Source organism: Leptonotus elevatus, chromosome 14 (genome assembly GCF_054856555.1).
Source record: "Leptonotus elevatus isolate MCC_2025b chromosome 14, RoL_Lele_1.0, whole genome shotgun sequence".
In the NCBI taxonomy this organism is placed as follows: domain Eukaryota; kingdom Metazoa; phylum Chordata; class Actinopteri; order Syngnathiformes; family Syngnathidae; genus Leptonotus; species Leptonotus elevatus.
This window is the reverse complement of record NC_141252.1, coordinates 18322664-18344867: the sequence shown is the minus strand read 5'-3', so window position 1 is coordinate 18344867 and position 22204 is coordinate 18322664. Positions and strand designations below refer to the sequence as shown.

The window sequence follows — 22204 nt, the reverse complement described above, 5'->3', positions numbered from 1 at the left end:
CAATAGGATATGTTAGCTCGGCATGCAGTGAAAATGTCACACATCAGTGAATGTCGTGCATAAGCAAGACAACAAGATGCTGAATCCAAAGTCCTATATTAACATCAGAATTATTGGTATCGGCATGTTACTTGTTAGTACTCACTGATACCGATACCACTGTTTTAATGCAGTATCGGGGGCCTCTGCCGATACCAGTATCGGTAGCGGAACAACACTAGTTAATATATTGATGTTGATGGTGTCTCTTTGTAAAATGTACTTAGAATTTCTGAGTGAAAAAATGACTTTTTTTCCAAGTAAATATTACTCTTTTTTCTTTTTTACAGTGTGGCTTGCTTTCTTTGACGATGCAATGTTGCAATGGTTGAAGAAACGTGACTATAAAACGTGGTCAAGATTTAAGAAAAATAGTTCATGTGAAAATATAAAGGTTAATGGTTAAATGCACTTCAATTAAGGCAATTAAAAGGAAAAATAGATTAACATATAAAAAATTGACATAAATTGGATAGCGGGATTTACAATTAATTCATAATTTAAATGAGACAGGGTGGCGTCACAGTATGTATTTATTTAGATAGCTGTCTCTTGTATACTTATTTATTATTAGAATTAAAATATTGACGACATTGTGTATAGAATGCAAAAGTATTGTTTGTGTGTTACTTTTATTCAAAGGTTTTTCACGCAAGTCTCTCATTCAAATTGATTCAAACTGATTGCACACAAATTGTTAAGATAAGCAAATAAAATAACAGAAGGAAAAACAAAAGCCACCTGTTCATTTCAGTGAATTCCAATTAAAACTGTGAGTAGATGATATCATCCTTTCAAGTGTAGACACTGCATGGAAAAAACTGAAGCAACTTGACAATGATTGTTTTGGTTTTTGGTCTTCCGAAAAGCGATGAATTTGGAGGTACAAGGATTCTGCCTGATGCCAGCGACATGTGGCTATTAGCAATAGTTTTTCAACGTATTAATAAACAGCCCTTAATGAAACTCTGAATTCATTAAAGCAGTATATGTATTATCATCCTATGTATAGATGTTTGCTTTTAGTTTTGAACAGTTTTGTAAAACTAGTGACGTGTAAGGCTATATGCTGCCTCAAGCAGGTCACAGTCCTAAAATAATCACATTATTTAATCTCTGTCAGCCTTTACATGACATAGCCCTGCAACCAGAGGTTAACAGCAAAAGCTTGGGTACAAGGCTATTCGATTCAAGTCTTAAATGGGACAAATAAATCAAAGAAAAGATAAAATACTCTCCCTGCTCTACTGACGCTACAAGGGGAAACAAAGCTTTGCTGTATAGTACAATCTGCATTAGGGAAGGTTTTGCTGTGACAACGCTTCACGCAGCCCATTACAATATGTAATATAAGTAGCACAGTACAAATTAAATGAATACTTTTTTGTGAACTCATGTGCTTGAGTTAAGACTACACCCTGGGCTGGTTGGGAATTGAACCCACACTGTGCGCAGAACTCAGCCAAGTAAATTACAGTATTACACTATAAGAAAAGCCCGTAGCTCACTGAGAAGCAAAGATTTGCGCGTGTTTGCAAATGGAGTGAATGTTTTGTTTTTGAGTCCTTGAACTAACCCTAATGAAAAATAAACATTCGCTAACTTTGGAAACGCTCTCAAACCTTCGCCGCTCAGTGAAATACGGGCCTGGAAGTGACCAGATTTCAACAGGAAGTGACCTGATTTTAACAGGGAGGAACCCAATTTCAACAGGAAGCGACCTGATTTCAACTACTACTTGTACGTGTACCATTACTACTACTACTACGATTACTACTACTACTACTCCTGCTACAAGTACTATATGCGGCTTTCCACCTTGCAAGAGTCAGCAACCATTCAACTTAATTCTGTGTAAAGTAGTCTTTAAATAATAACCTACGTAAATACATTCAACTTTTGTGTATAGCAGGTGTAGCAACTAGATCTGCGTCCTGAAGAGAAATACAATACATAAGCAGGAAGACTGTATCGGCAAACAGTCTGAATATCACTTCCCACTGGACTGTGTTGAATGAAGTTTTCCTGTTGCAATCAATACATGATCAAGAATTCTGAGTGTTACATTACAGGTACAGAATATATTGCACTATGCGAGGTCACCATAATGGGGAGGGCACGCCAATAAAAGCATACTTTGTCACTTTTAGGTCAGCACATTGTTTTTCTTGAAGACAAAGAATTAAAGAAAACATATTGACGATAGAATAAAAAAACTTGTGATGTGATAAAAAGCGAATTAACAGCTATATTTGCCAGCTACTTGGTGTGCAGAAGCATCAAAGAATACCATCTGTTTTTATGGGTGGCAAATCAGTCCACCACTCTGTCGTGACGCGTAGAGGCTAATGACATGGCTTTAGCTCACAACACACAGCTCCAAAATACTTGTGATGTCGCAGTGATTACATTTGAGCATATATGGAAAAACATTACTCAATGATGTTTAAATTAAATAATAAAAGTAATATTGTCTAGGGTTGTTCGATACCAAAACGATGATGCGACATTTCAGTACTAGGGATGGGTACTTTTTGTAGTATGGACCGATTTGGGTCGGTACTTTCGAGCACCAAATTCACATAAAGACAAACGGTGCCATGTATCGGTTCTGAAGCACGTCAATCTAAGTTGTGACTGTGCGGGAGTAGAAGAGTTGACGGGGCTCCGGGTGGCGGAGTGGTTACCGTCACTTGCCTTCGGTGCAGTTTGGCGTGGGATTGCTTCCCCGCCTTAATTCCTTGTGTTGTTCATTGCATATAACTTTGCTTCATACTTGAGTGCACCAAAAAAGACAACAACAAAAAGTAGAAGAGTTGACGACATTCCATGGCGCACTTGAACGCAACAGTGTATGTACACCAGCGTACTAACGTCACCCACTTGCGCTGGTTTTCACCCGCTAAAAATAAAATTTCCTGGTTTGGAATCGAGTACGATTTTTGTGGCGCCAAGCCAAACAAAATACAGTTTATGAATTATGACAGCCTCCGTGCCGGGTGGAGGATGACAATGTCCCCGGTTAACTGTAATCAATGCACGGCAAGGGAGGTGCCGGCGCAGTCTTCACTTGCTGTACGGGGAGAGTGGGCACGTGGTGCCGTCACCCACCTTTCACAGGTGCAGTACACTGACACCGAAAGCAAGAGGTCCGTCTTGCCCCACCGAATCGAATCATGCTGGAAGGTACATGGCTTTACCTTTTCGGTAAATATACATTATAATTTAAAACAATAACGCTTGTGGCCAAAATGCAGCGAGCATTATAACAGACCACGTCGGGTACACTGCGATTGGCTGGCAACCAGTTCAGGGTGTACCCCGCCTACTGCCCGAAGCCAGCTGGGATAGGCTCCAGCACCCCTGCGACCCTTGTGAGGAATAAGCGGTTAAGAAAAGGGATGGATGGATGGACGTCGGGTACAATCAAATTATTAATTTTAACCCAATTAATCTATTTTTTCACATCTTTGTTCACATCATGTCCTCTGACCTTTTCTAACGGTCTTTTTTTGTTCATCGTACAGCAGGCTTTACGTTCTTGAAGAACAACTGCCCAAGAAACGTAGAAAAACATCAATTATTAATTTACATAGCTGTTAGTGTTTAACTTAATTCCTTGTGTTGTTCATTGCATAGAACTTTGCTTCATATTATGTGTGTGTGTGTAGCGCCAAGTCATAGCCACAGCTCCAGCCAGCCAAATTATAGTCAGTCCACAGCCAGCCAAGCCAAGTCACTTCCCGTTAAGGCAAGTCTGGTCCTGTCACATCACGCACGCTCGGTTTAGTCCAGTCACTTCAAGTCTCGGTTGTCCTACCCACTTGTCAATAAATCACCCTACATTTACTCATTACCTCTGTCTGATCACTGAGTCTCCTCGCATTTGGGTCCACATCGTTCACTCCACCTCAAAACTGTAACACGTTTTAGTGAATAATGATAAACAAGGTTATCATTTATTTAAAACTTGGAGTATGTGAATGTAAGAGTACAACTGTAAATGTACAACAGTTAAACGTCGCTTAATGACACAAAAATGCTATGAATCGTCACCAAAATCCAAATGCACATCTGTACTCATGTCGAGAGAGAGAGAGAGAAAGAGAGGGAGAGAGAGAGAAAGAAAGAGAAAGAGAGCCCTTCCTTGAAAATGTCACCAGTCACAACTGCTATTACTTATTTCTTCTCTCCATAATCCTTCCAATCTCTTCAGCTTGTCCTCTGCATTTTAACCCGTTTCCACTTTATGCTCTCCTTCCCATTCTTTCCCCTATCTGCTCTGTGTTTAATAAAAAGGCAGAATCAATGCGCTTGAGTCTTTGTTTTGCCAACTGAGGTGTTAAAAGAAAATCAATCTGCTTTCTGAAGAAAAGAGAGTACAATAACAGAGATACGCAAATGACTTCAGTGTTTCATGTTGAGAAGGGCCATCGGGGAGAACGGGTTGTAAAAGACAGCCATTCACTGAAATGCCCGTTTCGAGCCCGATTTCAAGTCAGCTGACTCAGTTTTGAATTGGGGCTGATTTAGCGGGTCCTCTGGTGTCATGCATTGTACAAGAGGGGGCTATGTGGTTATGCTCGTAGGTAGTAACACTCTAACGTCAGGACTTTTTCCTTCACTCTGTGTTGGTGTCGAGTGAATAAGTGCATTGGTCAAAATGGTGTTAATGGTGAAGTGCCTGCCAAATACCACTCTTTTCAGATCGATCAAATACAAGTATTTTCAAATCAATCAAGTACTTTTTCACTGAAAATTGATATTTTATAATGTCATTACATCTTGAAATTGTAATAATAACAAAAATAAAAATAATGATGATGTTCACGATTAATGATTGTAATAGTGCTCCACCACACTACTGTCACTTCAAACATAACAAAATGAATCATTGCACCAGTGTGATCGAATGGCGTGAGTTAACTAAAGCATTCCAATAAATATGTTAATTCCTTAATCAATTTGCTTTATGAAACTGTACTGTAAGACAATAACGCATTCAGTTTTGTTTACAAGTTGTCCCTGAATGCACCTCACACAGCCATTACGTGACTGCTAATAATGAATGGTGACTGCACTGAACTGCATGCCAGAATTAATTACATAGTCAAAGAATTGGAAAATAACAATGTAGACACAAAATACAACGAAACTGACACAGAGACGCACTGTTTACACACAGTTTCATCTCTACAATACACAAATTACGCAGGAAAAAATATTTTTCCGTCTGCAAAATGTCACTTTAAAGCTGTCACAGACAACAGTCTGGGCTCATAACAATGTTGTGAGCATATTATTCAGTAAAGTACAGAACACAAACATAATATGAACACCAAAATTTCATCTATCCCGGACCATCAAAAAAACATGTGACTACCGCATGCAGAGCTAAGGCTCGAAACTTGGAGCTTCTATGAAGTTGGTCACTATCATCGCAGCCTGGGCAAAGTTTGTCCTCAATTTTGCAAAGCATAATTTGCTGTCGCCAAAAAGTGATTATCATATCAGGAAATGGATTCTAATTTCACTGAAATGATTTAAGCACATGCATTCAAATCTTAGCATTCAGCTAATAGCATTAAGCTTTTCAGCATGTTGATGTCACAAATAACATTGTTTTTTTTTTTTTATTAGCATAGGACATTGAGATTTATATGTGTAGCTATGTCATTCCAAGCTTAGGTTACCATCCTCAACACAATGTACCAAACTGCGCCAAATGTACCAAACTGCGCCAAATGTACCAAACTACTTGAGGCAGCCACAAGACACCCACACATTGACAGCAACCAATCAGACGAAAGCCACTTTCCATATCAAATTAAGGACAAATGAGACCCAGTCGGAGCAAAGCTTATTTACACATTGAATATTAATGGTAAGCCAGGCTGTTCAAAAATCACAATCATTTCTGACCAACCGAAATAGCTTGAAAAAAGGCATCCTGCTCATTTCCAACCCAAATTATATTGCAAACCCAATACAAATATATAAAAGATTATAATAGAATGGGGGAAAACACTCAGGACATTTGTCAAGAGTTTGCAATAGGCCTGTATGTTACTGACACGATGATACATAAACAACATACAGTAAAAGCCGTTATATCGTGAGTTAAATTAATCACTTCAATTATTATATTTAACTTTCAGTCACATACAAACGGATGCACAGATATTGCTATGCTCGTAAAAAAATACTTTACATATAAATAACATTGATATTGTTACTGATATTAGCATAACACTTAATATTCAATCTCCCTGCGCTTCTATTTCATGGTGATGTGCAGAGATGAAGTATATATTGGGTTTAGCGTTGCTATGAAAGGCAGATAATACTTGCAGATCTCCCAACAAATATTCTTTGTGCACAATTATTCTATCCTACCATATCACAAGAGTAAACATTTTGCTCAAATACCAATCATTCCCAGTGAGCTTGATTTAATGTCGGTAATCCTGTGAAAACATGACAAGAGGACAGCTTCCCTGTCATCGGCTATCTTGGGATGCTCAGATTGAGGTCACTTGGGTTTGTGGATGCTTTCCTTTATGTCTGTCAAAAAGTTGCTCATCCAATTGTGGACTGATAAGTCAAATGATGATTATATTAGCGCTGGGTTTAAAAAATCGAATAATCGTTATTGAATCGATTTTCCTTTTTGAGCCTGATATCGATTCATAAAACCATGAATCGATCATTTAATCTTTTCCCCATAAATTCATAATAAAATATTTTTAAAGGCCCCCCTTTTTTTTCCCATCTTACTGTTTTCTTGAAATTTACTGTTCACGTAAATTTAGTATTATATTATATAAAGTATTTTGTTACATTTATGAAAGACCTGACTTATTGCACTTTAAGACAACTTAGAATCGTGTTAATTTATTTATTTACAATTATTGTATTGAATTAGAATTGTGAAAATATTTTCATCTCATCCTTGCTGATGTCAATGTTTTTGTAACACTTAACTCATTCACTCCCAGCCATTTTCACTGATTTTGCTAGGCCTACAGAGTATTGTGTTCTATTGCTATAAAAACATGGAACCTACCAAAAGAAAGATTAGAGTCTCTTCTTTCATCAGGAAAAAAAGTACATTTATATCTGTTTTTTGTTTTGCAGAAATTAGCATTACACTCTAGCTAAGTTTCATCATTATTCACAAATCTGTTGAAAACACTGGGGGAAAGAGCTTTGTTTTCACAAATCTGTCTAGAACTGTGGGGAAATCAGCTTGTTTGCAACATGGCTCTGGTTGATCTCTTATACTCTGCTGCCACCTGCTGGCCGTTTTTGTAATACCTACCATTGCTTTAAGCTTTCTCTTCAATTTCAGAGGCTGCATTAAAGTATCTAGCTCTAGCATTAAAAAATATATGCATATAAATACGTTTTGGGACTATGGTAATATTTAAAATACAACATTTCTATACATTTTCGGAAGCAAATGAGTTAAGTGATGATAACGTGTTTCTTTCATTAATAAACTAAATAATTTAACCAGTTTCAGCCTCAGCAAAATGTAATTTGGAATTTAATGTTTGTGGAGTTGTTATCTCGTTATTTGATATTTAGGAAAAATGTATGCCCCATAATTAATCAATATCAGATTGAAGGGAAGTGAAACGAATCAGAAAAAATCAAATCAAACTGAAATCTTGTGAATCAAAATCGAATCGATTGAGGAAATTATAATCCATACCCAGTCCTAGTTTATATAGTATTTGCATAGATATTTTGGCAATGGAGAGCAAGTAAATAATTGCTCTGAGAACACACTTGTTAATTTGTTAGAACATTCATCTGAATTATTTCCTTATTTCCAGTGTTTGTGGTTACACTTTTCATTATTAATGGGCATACAGTATATAATTACCCTTGTAAAGCCCATGTAGCAGAGCTATCAGCTCTTGTTTTGCCATATTCCAAATCATGCCCACTATCATCCTTTCCCCCCGGTCATTAAATTTGCATGTATTCCAATGTAATGCGATCTACACATCTCAGGCATGTCATTCGCAACCTTCCCCTTGCCCGGATCATTAGGCAAGATTAAGTTGCTGTTGCATAATCACTCTAACTTCATTGTGTTTTATTTATTTAGTGTGGATGTAATGATTCTGTCAGACTTACCGATACACAAGTGAATCATCTTGGCTCCCGTTGTACTGGATCTGGAACATCCGAATACCTGGAATATTCCTCTGGAAGTTAAACTTGATCAGTGCGGTTGATGATGTGGCCTCAGCGCTCACCACCCTCTTTTCGACCCCGCCCTTCACATCGCCGGTCACGTTGCTTCCATTGTTTCCACTTCGCGTGGATGTTGAAATGTCAGATGATCCTGGGTCAGGCTCCTGAATGTTGTTGGTGTTGTTAGAGATATGCGGGAGTTTAATGATAACCAAGGCAACAGTTTGGTGAGCTTCACCAGCAGGGTTGGAGGAGATGCAGGTGAAAGAGCCGGTGTCTTTGATAGTACTGATGAGGATGTCCAGACTTCCGTTGGTGTGGACCAGTGTTCTCGAGGAGTTTGAAACCAGTTTCCCATCGGGAGATATCCAGTGTATTGCTGGCTCGGGGTCACCTCTGGCCTTACATCTATTGAGGAGTGGAAATACAATCAGTCAACAAAATGCACAGGTCTGAAAGCAGAGGTGTCCAAACTATGGCCCGCGGGTCATTTGTGGCCCACCATTTATTTTTAAGCGGCCCGCGACATATGCAAAAAATATGACCTACTGTAAATTCAGGACTGCAAATCGCTACTTTTTTTTACTTGCATTTGACCCTGCGGCTAATACAACGGTGCGGCTTATCCACCAGGGGGTGACGGCACACTATAAAGGAAGCGCAACAGCGCCAGGCAGAGCAGGGCAAACCAGTGAGCCCATATAAAGTAGGAGAGAGAACAAAAGCGAGACAATTTGCACATAGATGTTTTTAAAGTTATATTAACAACTCCGGGCGTCTGTCTTCCGTAAACATCATGAGCACCTCCTACAGAACTGTGAGATCCCGCGAGACGGGACATTACGAGAATTGCGAAATGCTCTTTAATGGAAACACCGGCAAGTCGAAATTGTACTTTATCAAAATAGTACAATATTGCTTTTATTTTAGCGAAAAACTGTAATGGAAACGCAGCTACTGAGGGAAAGGACTTCAATAGTACGCAGGAGGAAGACAATGGCACGAGAATTACCGGTAATGACTCACTTTTCTGCTATAGTAGGCTGGTTATATTTGTTACAGTAACGTATTTTTGTACAGCCGTGTTTTTATTAATGCATATTTACTGCCGTCTTACTGTCAAGCATTTTTGAAAAACGGACTTCATTTAGCCATTTGACGTTTTGCCTCGTCAAGCCCTGTAAGTTTTGTTCTGTTGTTATATACTGTACTACTACTGTGATCGCAGGACATGCGCTGTATTTGTGCACCTCACGAATGCTGTTCAGATGTCAATAAATGGGACGCTTTGTGTTCCCAAACAGTCATCTCTGTCCTGACAATCCCCTCTGTGGTATCGGGAACCCTTATATACCGGTGCGCTAACATTAAAACACCTGCGGCTTACAGTCGGGTGCGGCTTATGTGTGGAACAATCTCGAGTATTCCCCAAATTTAACTAGCACGTCTTATAGTCAGTTGTGCCTTATAGACCGGAAATTACGGTACTTCTATTACTATATGCTGTGGAGCTTTTCTAAATATGCCAAGATGCAATTGAACCATTTACAATTAAACAAGTACCAACATTTGTCTTCATTACACTTTGGTGAGCGAAGATTATTCTTACAAGCAAAAGTAGTTTCCATCTACTTTCTGCTCTGTGTCAAGGTCCAAATTTGGAAAATATCACATGAATGATTACCAAGTAACTGCTATAAAAATGCTCTGCTTGCAACAGATTGCTCCTGTTTTTCTGATTGTAGAGCTGGGATTCGGATGCTGTTCAGTGCAGGGGCTAATATTTTCTGGTGGGTTACAGAGTCTCAACCACCCAAAATCTAGCAAAATCCTTATACTGTATGCGGCCCCTTCTCAAGGTTTCTCATTTTTCCCCTAATGGGGTTTCATAGGTTTTCCCTGGCACTCTTGTGGTTCGATGAAGGGATGTCGTTAATATTTGTCAGCTGTAGGCATGTGAAGGCCTTTGAGACTCTTTTGTGATTAAGGGCTATATAAATAAACTTGACTTTACTATAGAAAGCTGTTCAGGTAGCAGTTATGAGGGGGGAAAAGGGGCAAAACTACAATATATAAACCATATAAAATTGCTTGGCTGACTGATTTTGGTGTGTTGGATAAATTAAAGTAAAAAAAAACAATCAAAGTGACCCTTGCATTCTTCAATTCTTCTGGTTGTGGACCCTTGGAGGAAAACGTTTGGACACCCCCTAGTTTAAAGGAATAAATAATTGTATAAGTATGTAATTTATTTTGCTCCTATACTACAGAATTGAGATATATAAATAATACTTGGACAGAATTTATGGATATATGTCAGGGTATACTTACTGTATGTTATTTGTCACCAGGTGTGAATTTAACAACATTCTCTAGTAATTAGTTGTATAAGCAATTGGTCTAATAATTGGTAACACTATATGCAATTTGTCTTGGCTGTACAGGATTTTAACACTAAATGACAATAAATACAAATAAAATAAATGGATTGAAAGATCAGTTTTTTTACTCCCAAAATGCAAATGATATACAACTTAAATATAGCCAAGTAAAAAAATGGGCGATCAAGACAATTGTAGAAAGAAAAACAGTAATTTCAAGTAAGAAAAGGGGTAATAAGTAAAACAAATTTATTCTCGCTGCTTCTCTTTAAAACGTTAATAATTAGTGATGTAACGATAACGTCAATATCGTGATATTGCGATATTAAAACTATTGTCGTCATCAGGTCACGATATAAAATGCAGCAAATCTGTTTAAAAAAAAGTCAGGTTGATTATCATTTGTGCAGTTTTAGCACCCTCTGGTGGCTAGTTTTTTAGTGCAGTTTAATTTTAACAAGGCATGTTTTGGCCCTTCTATGTTTAAAATCCACGCTAATGGTCAGATGAAGGGAAACGTAATATGTTTGTGAACCGAGTCATTATGTGGAGGAACTTTATGTGTGTGTGCATTAGCAAGTAAGTGGCTCAATATTAAGTGTTATTAGGGATTGTATGTGGTTTATATGTATTGCTGTTATGTACAAAAGCACAATATTGTGCTTTTTTTAAGTATGAGCTCTCTCTTTTTTTTTTTTTACAATATTGTGACCTTTTTTTTACTATCGCCAACGTCCCCACAATATTGTGATAATTATCGTATCGTGAGCTTCCATATCGTGATGATATTATTGTATTGTAATGTTTGGATATCGTTACATCCCTATTAATAATTGTTATTTATCTACCTCACCAATTTATATATTCTTTCTTATTTATATATATATGTATATGTATATACACAGACATGCACACATATTCATATACATACCTTATTTACTCAAAACATCAACAGAAAATAAATTGATTTATTTTATAAAACACTTTTTCCCATTAAATAATAATAATGATAATAATAATAAAATCAACTCAAAATGTCAAATTTGGTCGTTTTAGGATACAGGAACACAACTTTTAAGTGCAATAAGAGGCAGATACATTCTTATTTTATACCTGTTCCATGTATAAAATAACATGGTATTAATGGCTTAAAGTTGTTTTCCTAAATTCTAAATGTCATTATTTGACATTTGGAGTTGAATGTTTTTATTTATTGGAAAAGGTGTTTCATAAAATAAATGAAGACAAAGTTCTATTATATATATTTTTTAATAATGAAGAAGACCAAGTGCAATTTAAGGCACATTCCCTTCCTTTAAACATGGAGAGTGAATTACAAAGTAGCCTAGGTCCAGAATATTGAAAAAGTCAAGACAAAGTAAAGAAAGCAAGCTAAGGAGTGTCGCTCACTGATGCCAGCCTTTTTTGGCACTTCAGGGCCACCGTACCAGCCAGGCACTAATGCTAACACTAGCTGCTAGCCACTAATGTTGGAGACTTGCGGCGTATCATACAATGACGACGTAATTAACTAGCGGTTTCTTAGCATCCTAAATTAGCGGTTAAATATACTTTCGGGATGACATTGTAATCATGTTGGTAGAAAATATGTAATTGAAATAAAAACTTTGATAAATAAGTCAACATGTCAAAAAAGGGAGTCAAGCTGGCGGTCGCGTCATCGCGCAGGCCGACTTTATTTTTGAAGTTAGCCTTGGTGTCGGCGGCGTGTTACGTTGAGTACTTTTCATGCTTCATTGACATGTCAGAATGACGGGGTAAATCCATTATGTGATTTGCGCTGGTGTGCCGTCATAAAATATCGATGCTGCCCTTAGTGTATTGATATATTTATTGCAACAGAGAGCACAACAATATATTGCAATATTGACTCTTTCCCCACCCCTAAACTAGATATTGCAGACTGTATCCTTTCCCACACTGATGCTAAAATTTGTTTAATCATGTTAATAAATTAAGAACGTCAAAGTGCTCATGCATCCTTCGATATTTCAGTATGCAGTCCTTGGAAGAAAAAGTTAGGACAACCCAAATTTAGAGGCACTTATAGGACAATGAGGGTTAGAATTAGATACCTGAGTGACACTCTCTGCCCTTCAAGGACCCTCATCTCATTGGAGTATCTGGTTATGAGTGGGGGCTCGCACAGGAACTCTTCCTCAGGAATGGACCAAAAGTATCGTCCAGAGAGGTGTTGAGGTGAGGCGCATGTCTCCAAGTCGTCCTCTCGGTTAAGCCTTCGCAGCCACAGTAGCTCACAGTTACAATGCAGTGGGTTTCCACCAAATGACAGTGCAAAGATTGAAGAGCTCAGGAACCCAGATGTGGCCAGAACCTACAATGGAGTTTCAAAAAGTTTTTAGAGTCAAAGAACAGATGTTGCAATTAAATAAGACTTCTATTTTCAACTCATTGTGTTTTATTTACCGTAAAATCCTGTAAATAAGATTTTTTTTATCCTTAAAAAAATATCCAGGTATTATACACGTAATCATAATACTTTTTTAAAGCACATTTTATAGATGGTTACCAGTACCTACATGTAAAAAAAAAAGAAGTAAAATAAAAAGTGCCACATAAAAAAATAATGCTCGGGTGTGCTAGTCAAGACCAGTCAAGCCAGCAGCAGCAACAATTCATGCTATCCATGACGGAGCACACAGCCAACGTTTTGAGGCCAACTTCCAATTAAAATCTTTCCAAATGCAGTAATAAACTGACATCAGGTGCCAACAACACAAACAAACAAAAACCATAGTTAACCTGACATTGTTTTATACGGCATCTGCCCCATATATGCTGGCGAGAACCATCAGACTATTTTTCAATAGCAAATTAATAGACAGAAATGACTTTTATATTGGTAAAACTTGAGCCTATTAATAAGAGAAATGGATGTCATTTTCTGACTCATCAGCCCAGAATTACTCCAAAACCATGAAAATATATTTGGCACTCGAAAAAAAAGATTTGGTAAAAATTGTAATAAAGGACGCCAGCAAATCAGTATTGTACACAGTGCTGGGGGGGGATGTCATTGCTCAGGCTCTGGAGTAGAGTGGTCGTCTCCAAACTCAGAGGTTGTGGGTTCGATCCCCTGCCTTTATGACCCTGTCGAAGTGTTTTTGAGCAAGATACTGAACCCCCAGTTGTCCATGATGCTGCATCACCAGTAGGTGAATAAGGAGACAGCTTGCAGCTGGGAAAGCGCTATACACGTGAAAAAACGATTAACTAAATTATTCACAGGATTTTATGGTAAAGTCTGTTTCATATGAGTAAATATGTTTGAAGTAATACATGCTATTAATGCAGAAGCCTTTGATGAACCTACCTGTGCTCGCTGAAAGAGAGGGTCCGGCGGGAGCTTTTGGAGTTTATTTGAGGTCACGTCCAGACGGTTGAGTTTCTGTAGCAAGGAAAATGTTCCCTCTGGAATAAAGTCCAACATGTTGTGGTCCAAACTTAGGGTATGGAGGCTTGTCATTTTCTGTTGGAGAGAGACGTACAAACTATTTCATTTTTGAGGGGATGCATTTTAAATTTTATTTAGTGTCCCTTATTTTTGCAACAGAGCACATTCGTGGAGAAAAGCAAGAGGAAAAAAGGTTATTGAAGTACATTATAAAGAGTGCTGTCAAAGTTAAAGCGTTAACTAATTAATTAATCACCCAAAAATTATCACATTAATGATGGTTTAATGCAGATTAATCACACTATTAATTTTGAGCGCTGATGATGCTTTAGTTGACAGCGGATGGTTACGTTAAAGGTAGCACAGGTTGTGTTTGAGCAATTTAAAAAAAGCATTAAAGTAAAGCATTTAATAAATGTTTGCCTATGACATTCAGAATATTTGTTCATGTCAAATTATTGGGATAATTGTTTTCATTTTAAATTATGCAAGTAATTAACTGATTAGAAAAAGAGGAGGGTGAGTGTGTGCAGTGGACAATTTTTTTTAAGACGTCCTCATAACATTAAATGTCGAAAAAATTAACACATAACAGGTGCTCTTTACTTAAATTTGGCGGGCGGGCAAACAGCAAAAATTAATTAAGCGATTAATCGTGTTTAATCAAAAGATGTGATTAATCAGACAGCTGTAACTATAAATAAAAACAAATAATTTATTCAAAAATGTGAACTCATTCATATATCAGGGCATAGAAGCTAGTATTATTTTAAAAGTAAAAATTCACGTTTTCAGAATGTTTGTCCTTTCTCATATTCAACACACAAAAAAAGTCAACATAAATTGTACTTAGCTAACAGTTTTACCTGAATAGCCTCCCAGGGAATTGAATCTAGGTTATTGTAACTGAGATCCAGTTCTTCCAGTGCCAGCAAGTCATTGAATGCTTCCTGGTGGATCACTACCAGCTGGTTGTTGTTCAGAATCAGGTGGTGGAGCTTCGACATCCCACTGAATGTGTCATTGCCTATCCTTGTCAGCCGATTACTGGAATATAATCACAGAGAGGCAACTCATGAGCAACTTTTCAACCTGCGGCATTCAAGTAACAATAGAAGCGGCATAATAAATCAAAGTTTTACCTGTTGAGATGCAGGGCTCTGAGGTTCTCAAGATTAGTAAAGGCATTAGGTGTGATGTAGGAGATGGTATTTCTGGATAACGTCAGGTCCACAAGCCGCGTCATGTTTGCAAAGTCTCTCCTTTTCACACTGAGACAGAAATACGTATGTATGCAGCGTTAAATTACATCATAATTATTCATGGTGGCATTTCTGCCGCAGTATTTCATACTTACTGGCAAAATGGTAACATAAACTTCAAACATGTAATATTCGGAAGTGAAGCTATAGATTATTATCAAAGAAACACTTGGTGAAAAATATGTTTTTGGCAGTCAACAGTCAAAATCTTTCCTGTATTCTGTTTGCTGTCTGTTTTTCATTCAGTACATATGAACTCTACAAAATCTAAAAGTTTGTTTTAAACTAATGCGCCAGGACAAAATGACACTATTCTTCTTTAATATACAAAAATCAATAGATTTACACCGTGTTGTAAGCACTTTGCACTAGATTGCACTTTGCTTCTTGCAGAAATATGCTTGAACAGAACTCAGAAGCAGCGTATATTTGGCTGCATTTATACTGCAGATGTGCATTTTATTTTTCACTGTCCATTTACGTGTATTTTCAGGTAACAAATTAGTCGGAATAAAGATGGTTTGTATTTACTGAATCCCCGTAACAACCTGCATGCATTACTAAAATAAGTATCATCATTCGGAAAAGAGAACAGGTAATAATAATAATAATTAATATATAACATAATTGGAACTTACTCGTTTAGTTGAATAGAAGTAGCAGACAAACAAGATATTTTAATCACTATCACAGTTCAGTCTGGGCTGTTTTGTTTTTTCTCTCTCCAAGGAATTGAATGTGGCTGATCATTGGATTTGATTTTCTTTACCTTGCTTTGTGCCTAATGAGCCTGTCTCTAGTCAGATTAAGTGTTTTACATGCTCTAATTAGCCCAATGTTTAGGTCTACTTGTCTCCAATATACGTTAACATTGACTTAAAATACCACGTAGTTAAAAACATAACTTGCATATTATAATCAAAAACGGAATATCAGATGGACACGTATTCAGATGGTTTGCTGAGACGCTTTAACTTCTCTCTGTATATTTTAACATGTTTGCAATTAACTCTTTTTAAATCATTCGCTCCCAAATATATATATTTATACATTTTTTAAATGTTTTTTTTATGCTCGAGCATACAGAAGGCTTTGATGCAGCCTCTGACCTGAAAGTTGGTTAAAGCAATGGTAGTTATTATTTAAAAAAAAAAAAAAAAAAGCCAGCAGGTGGCAGCAGAGTATAAGAGATCAACCAGGGCCATGTTGCAACAAGCTCTTTTTCCCAGTGTTTTCAACAGGTTTGTGAATAATAATCAAACTTAGCTATATTCTAATGCTAATTGCTGCAAAACGGACACAGATACGAATATACTTTTTTTTCATGATAAAAGAAGAGACTCTAATCTTTTGATAGGTTCCATGTTTTTATAACAATAGAACACGATATTCTGTGGGCCTTGCAAATTCAGTCAAAATGCAGTAAAAAAACAAGGGGGTTGCTTCAGTGAAAATGGCTGGGAGTGAATGAGTTAACAAAAATTTACATGGAAAACTTTTTCTTTCTTTTTTTTTACTCCAAGATGTTTTTCTTCTATGTATGTAAAAGCTGTATTTGTTTCTCTGAAATATTGTTTGCAAATGTGTCTAAATTCTCCTGTGCCTGCCACAGGAGTGGCATATCAAGATGCTAACTACCTATATACAGCACACATTTTGCACAGGTGTGTCCTGTGCTGCCCGTATTAAAGGTTTTACTGTATATCGTGCAACTGTAATGTAATATGTACTTTTCTGTGCTTTTGTGCTTTGGATCGTATAATATAAATCCACTGTTACTTCTGGATGCCAAGAAATAAAATGCAAAACCTTTGTAAGTGAAAAATGACAAAGTAAGACAGGTGTGAGTAGCTACAGTAATCAGTCAGGTTAAAAATAATTATGAGTCTTGTGACATTTACCTGGTGACAAAGTTGTCAGCCAGCCGCAGTTCTACTGTATACCTGTCGATGTTCGGTGGAACGAATAGTAGACCTTTCTTGGCACAGAGTGTTGCCAGGTTGGGTGACAGGATCTGACATACGCAACGCTTTGGGCAGATCTGTGCGCGAACTGCCATGGCAACTGCCAGCATCATGTACAGCAACAGCCTCTCCATGGTTACTGCCCGTCTCAACTGGACACCTGAAGGTTAAAAAGTGACAGAGAGAGAGATTTATAACACATGGCTTATCTCTGATCATGAAATATAAGTTCAAAGTGTATAGTGTCACGCTTTTCCCACTCAGCTACTGTCAGACCAAAAAAAGTAGGTTGTGTTCAGTCTCTCGATGGCTTTCCACACTAATACGCATTTTATTTCAAAGCTGCCACTGTAGGCATTACACAAATGCTGTGGTGCGTCATGTTGATTATTTGTCTGTAGAAGAAGAAATGAACAGCGTCCTTTGTATGCAAAGGGGTCATGTGTATCTCGACAGCTTTCTACACTTTCACACATTTTTTATTTAGAAACTGCTACTCTAGTTCGTATCTATAAGCATTTCCAAAATAAAATGTTGAGTTAGAAACATAATTTCTGTTCATATATTTTTTGCTTCAGATTAGATATCAGTTGGAGCTAATTAGCATCAAACCTAAATTTATAACTATTTTAGCGTGAAACAAAAAATAACACTCTCACTTCAATTTAGCATCGATTTGAAAGTACCCCCATTTTTTGGGGGAAATAAATCCAGCCATCAAGGGGTTTTAATCAGCGCACCTTCATGGAGGACAGAAATCAGAGAATATTTACTGTTTAGGAGCTGAAATTCCGAGCGTTTGAAAAATTGTCATCAATTATCAAAATATTTTTTTATTAATTTGATAATTGATTAGTTGTCAATTACTAAATTGCATTCATATATATATATATATATATATATATATACATACACATATATGTGTGTGTGTGCGTGTTACAAATTCCATAACCCTCATCTTCTATCCACATCTGCCATCATTAGGAAGCAATTGTGCTTGTAGTCTATCAGCACAGGCTAACGGAGAGAGGGTGAGTGAAGCACGCGAAAGCTAGTGAAAAGCAACTCATTAATGACAACCTTGATCGGGATTTGAAGGACATGGCAGAACTAGGATTAAAGGGATCACAGTGCACAGGCACAGGCACACATGCTTACGCGTCAGAATAAAGCCTCGAATAGGCATTCTATTCAGTGGGAATCCGACAACAAGGCCATATCATCAGTTGAACGTTCTTTTAGCGTGGACAATTTTCCTATATCTGTATTCATTTATTCAGGTCGTACATTCAGCCTTTTGACAGTTGAAGTGTCATGAAAACAAAAACAAGATGAGATGTTGTATGTATTGGCTACGGATATGGTGAATGCCGTATTCAGAAGCACTCCTTAGTGCTTAACTTAGTGGCCGTCGCAGTTAGACAAAATAAAACGTTAAGCGTAGCTTTGTACAGAAAAGAACCTTCTCAATTTCGTGTCATGATGCGTGTCAAAAAGAATTGTATAATAAAACAGCAAATGAGTTTATGAAAAAGCTATTCAGACACAGAGACAGATTGATAAAAAGCTGTAAAAAATAAGCAGAAAAGTGACGATCACATTAAAAAAAAAAAAGTATTTCTACTTGAAAGAGAGAAAGAAGGCTTTAAATGTAGTGCCTTCTCTTGCACTACAAGAGAATGAGAGCAGGCTCATGACCCTTATGACACGAAAAAAAGATATGAGCTCATTAATTACACCGAGCAACGGCTTTAATGAGAGCGAACAAGTAAGCGAGAACAAGAAATGGGAAGTAAACTAGAGAGAATTAGCAGCGAGAGGAAAAAGAGAGATCAGACAGCCCCCTAATTAAAATGAGCGCCGAGGTGTGAACAGGGATGTAAAAGGAAAGAATCTCATTAAAAGGGAACCAGGTAAGTGACGCCTGCATTGCACAATGTGTAATCCATAAACTTTAATACATAGGAGAGGCAACAAGCTCAGTTTCACTCTGTCACACACATCACACAAAATACACTTTACTGACTTTAGCAAGTGGTGGCATGTAGCGTGACACGGATCAAACAGAATTGTGAATTAACCAAAGGGATTATGTACATGGAAGGAAATGTATGGCGTGTTTGTAGTGATGCGTAAAATATGATTGTGTTTCACATATGTGCAGGCGGCCTTATCCACTTCTTTGAAAGCCTTTCACAGTGACAGTGCTGTTCTCTGGGGTTCTACCATCAAGCCACTTTTACTGCTGGCTTGTCTACTGATGGCAGCACAAATGGATTCCCCACATGCTCCTTATACTGAAACAGATTTTCGTCTGCATTTCAATCTCATTGGGGGGAGCAAAAAAAAAAAAATCTCATTGGGATAACAGAGAGACTTGGCAGCTAGAAATGGTACTTTGGAAGTACCCATGCAATCCAAATCTTTTGAAGCTCTCTATAAACCCGTAACTGGAGATTTCTGTAGAATTTGCAAGCCCCCCTGCAGCTTTTTGGCACTTATTGTTCATCTGGTTTTGTATAGGGGCAACAACAGCAATAGATTGCATTTGAAATCGCGTGGCAAAAATCTAACCTAAAACACAAGTAAGTGTACAGGAGTTTGTTCGACGTCAGAACAAATGTTCATGTTCAGTATGGCAGCTTACTTGTTACAGCACAGCAGTGTTTCAATTGAATAATCATAATGGCAATTCCCCATTTGTTTGTCATCCTGCCTGGATGTGTATGAATGCTCCAAACTAATTAATTGATGGACAAATAAACATAAATTATATGTGCAATTGCTTACAAGGAATCACTCGACGTTTGCACAGTACTGTACATTTTTACAAACTATAAACTGACTAGATTGACTCGATTTCAAGCATCTGATCATTTTCATTCAGCAATTCACAACCGTTAAATGAGATTTACTCTCAATGAAACTAATTTTGAACAGACAGGCTTGCATGATTAGGTTTCTGTAGTATCAGTAACTAGAAAACAAAATCCTACTCAAAATGTTAGACACGTAAATGGGTACTCAATACTAAATCAACTTCTTTCTTTTTTTTGCTGATATACTGTATAAACTGGTGTCTACAAATGCTGTCGACATGCCCTAGTCAGTATTTGCTAACATCTTTATCTTTATCATTTTTAGGTTAGTGATTTATTAGCATAGCATTTGGTTAGTTTATTTAGCATAGCTTTTTGTAGTATAGATATTATTTAGATCGTAGTTTTCACTGCTGCTGTCAATCACAGTCAACCCTTTCCCCATTCGCAACCCAACGGTCCTCCAGGCAACACCCCCTTTGAGCGCCGATTTTAAATAGGAGTGGAGCGAGAGTGTGACTTCCTGTTGAGGTTACACGTCAAATGTTGAAAAACATGCAATGCTGTAATATGTATACTTTTAAAAAGAAATATATTTTCTAATGCAATATTTCAGCTGATGAAGAGATTGACTTTTTTTTAAATCAGCCTCGAGATACTTAAATGATACTCAGTTTGCCCAAATATGCCATACATTATGACTATTTGAACGTATGCCTCCTCTGTATGGGTAGAAAATAAAACAAAAAACATAACTCTCTGTTAAAGTTTTACTTGACAAATGATTAATAAGTGACATCATGTTGTAAGCCCAAACTTTTTTGCTCAAGCCTGATATCGGTTCATAAAACCATGAATTGATTATTTTAATATCTCTTTTTACCATAAATTCTTTAAAAATTTTAACAGCCACATTTTTGGGGGGGTATTTTACTGTTTTCTTGAAACTTGCTGTTCACATGAATCTAAAAGTTGTTTTCTTTAGGAAAGATCTGACTTATTGCACTTTAAGACACTTCAGAATGTTTTTAATTTATAATTACAATTATTTATTTTGAATTATGAAAATATGTTCATCTCATCCTTGCTGGTGCCAATGTTCGTGTAACACTTAAGCGATTATAACACGTGTTACTTTCATTAATAAACAAAATCATTTAACCAGTTACTGCCTCCGCAAAACTTAATTTGGAATTTAATGTTTGTGGAGTTTTTAACATGTCCTTGATATTCAAGAATTGATGTTCCTTAATTAATCGATATTTAATTGAAGTGAATCGAATCTAAAAAATACAAATTGAATCAAACTGAACTCCGAACTCCTGTGAATCGAAATCGAATCGATTGAGGAAATTAGAATCAATACCTAGCCCTACTTTATACCTTTTTTCTTTTAAATGGGGCGAGCCAAGATCTGATCCATGCCCTTCCCCAGCGCTAGCAGTGAGCTAAAGTTCAGGGCCACGGACGCAGCTCAGGACCTTATTTGAACACCTAGGAAGTAAGACATGTAAAACGCTGACCTACTTTTTTCTTTTTCTTTTTTTTTTATAATTTTTTTTTCATAATTTTTTTTTCATAATTTTTTTTTCTTCATATATAACAATACACACAAAACCCGCCTTTGTTTTTTCCCCCACACCCCTCGCGATCAACTTGTGTGCAGTCTGCGGCCTACTACTCACGGAAACAGTGCACTCAGCCTCTCATTTTTTGGGGACAATGAAAACCAGACAGTTTAATGAAATAATAATAAAAAAAAGTGGACATGTCTGGACAAAAGGGTACGTTTTGTCACCGCAAGGTTGACCGAGGCGAAGAAAGAGATGACAATGTACTGAAACAAGATTACGTTAAGGATTTACTGTCGGGAAATGAAGATAATTGCTTTTCAACTTTGCCATCATCAAGTGTGAGCCAATAGCTTAGTGAACACAGTATACAGTGGCAGGTACTTGTGCTAAAGTGCATCTAGAGAAGGCAGAGTTTGGAAAACACTTCATATGGCAAAGTGTTCTCCAACAGTAGCAGAGTGACATGCTTGTTTTGGAGAGTAGCATTATGTATTTCACTTTTTAGTCAAGTGACCCACTCG

The 22204-nt window shown here is 37.2% G+C and overlaps 1 protein-coding gene across 1 annotated transcript in view; it reads right to left on the bottom strand.

Annotated features, from left to right (window-relative positions):
- Positions 1 to 22204, bottom strand: part of lrfn5a (leucine rich repeat and fibronectin type III domain containing 5a) — a 155094-nt gene that overhangs the window by 25426 nt on the left and 107464 nt on the right. The window contains exons 3-8 of the mRNA XM_086095453.1: positions 17228 to 17450; positions 15207 to 15335; positions 14931 to 15111; positions 13984 to 14139; positions 12725 to 12984; positions 8188 to 8655 (exon numbers count right to left, since the gene is read on the bottom strand). Of these exons, the coding sequence (XP_085951579.1) occupies positions 8188 to 8655; positions 12725 to 12984; positions 13984 to 14139; positions 14931 to 15111; positions 15207 to 15335; positions 17228 to 17450 (1417 nt within the window). The remainder of the gene's footprint in view (positions 1 to 8187; positions 8656 to 12724; positions 12985 to 13983; positions 14140 to 14930; positions 15112 to 15206; positions 15336 to 17227; positions 17451 to 22204) is intronic.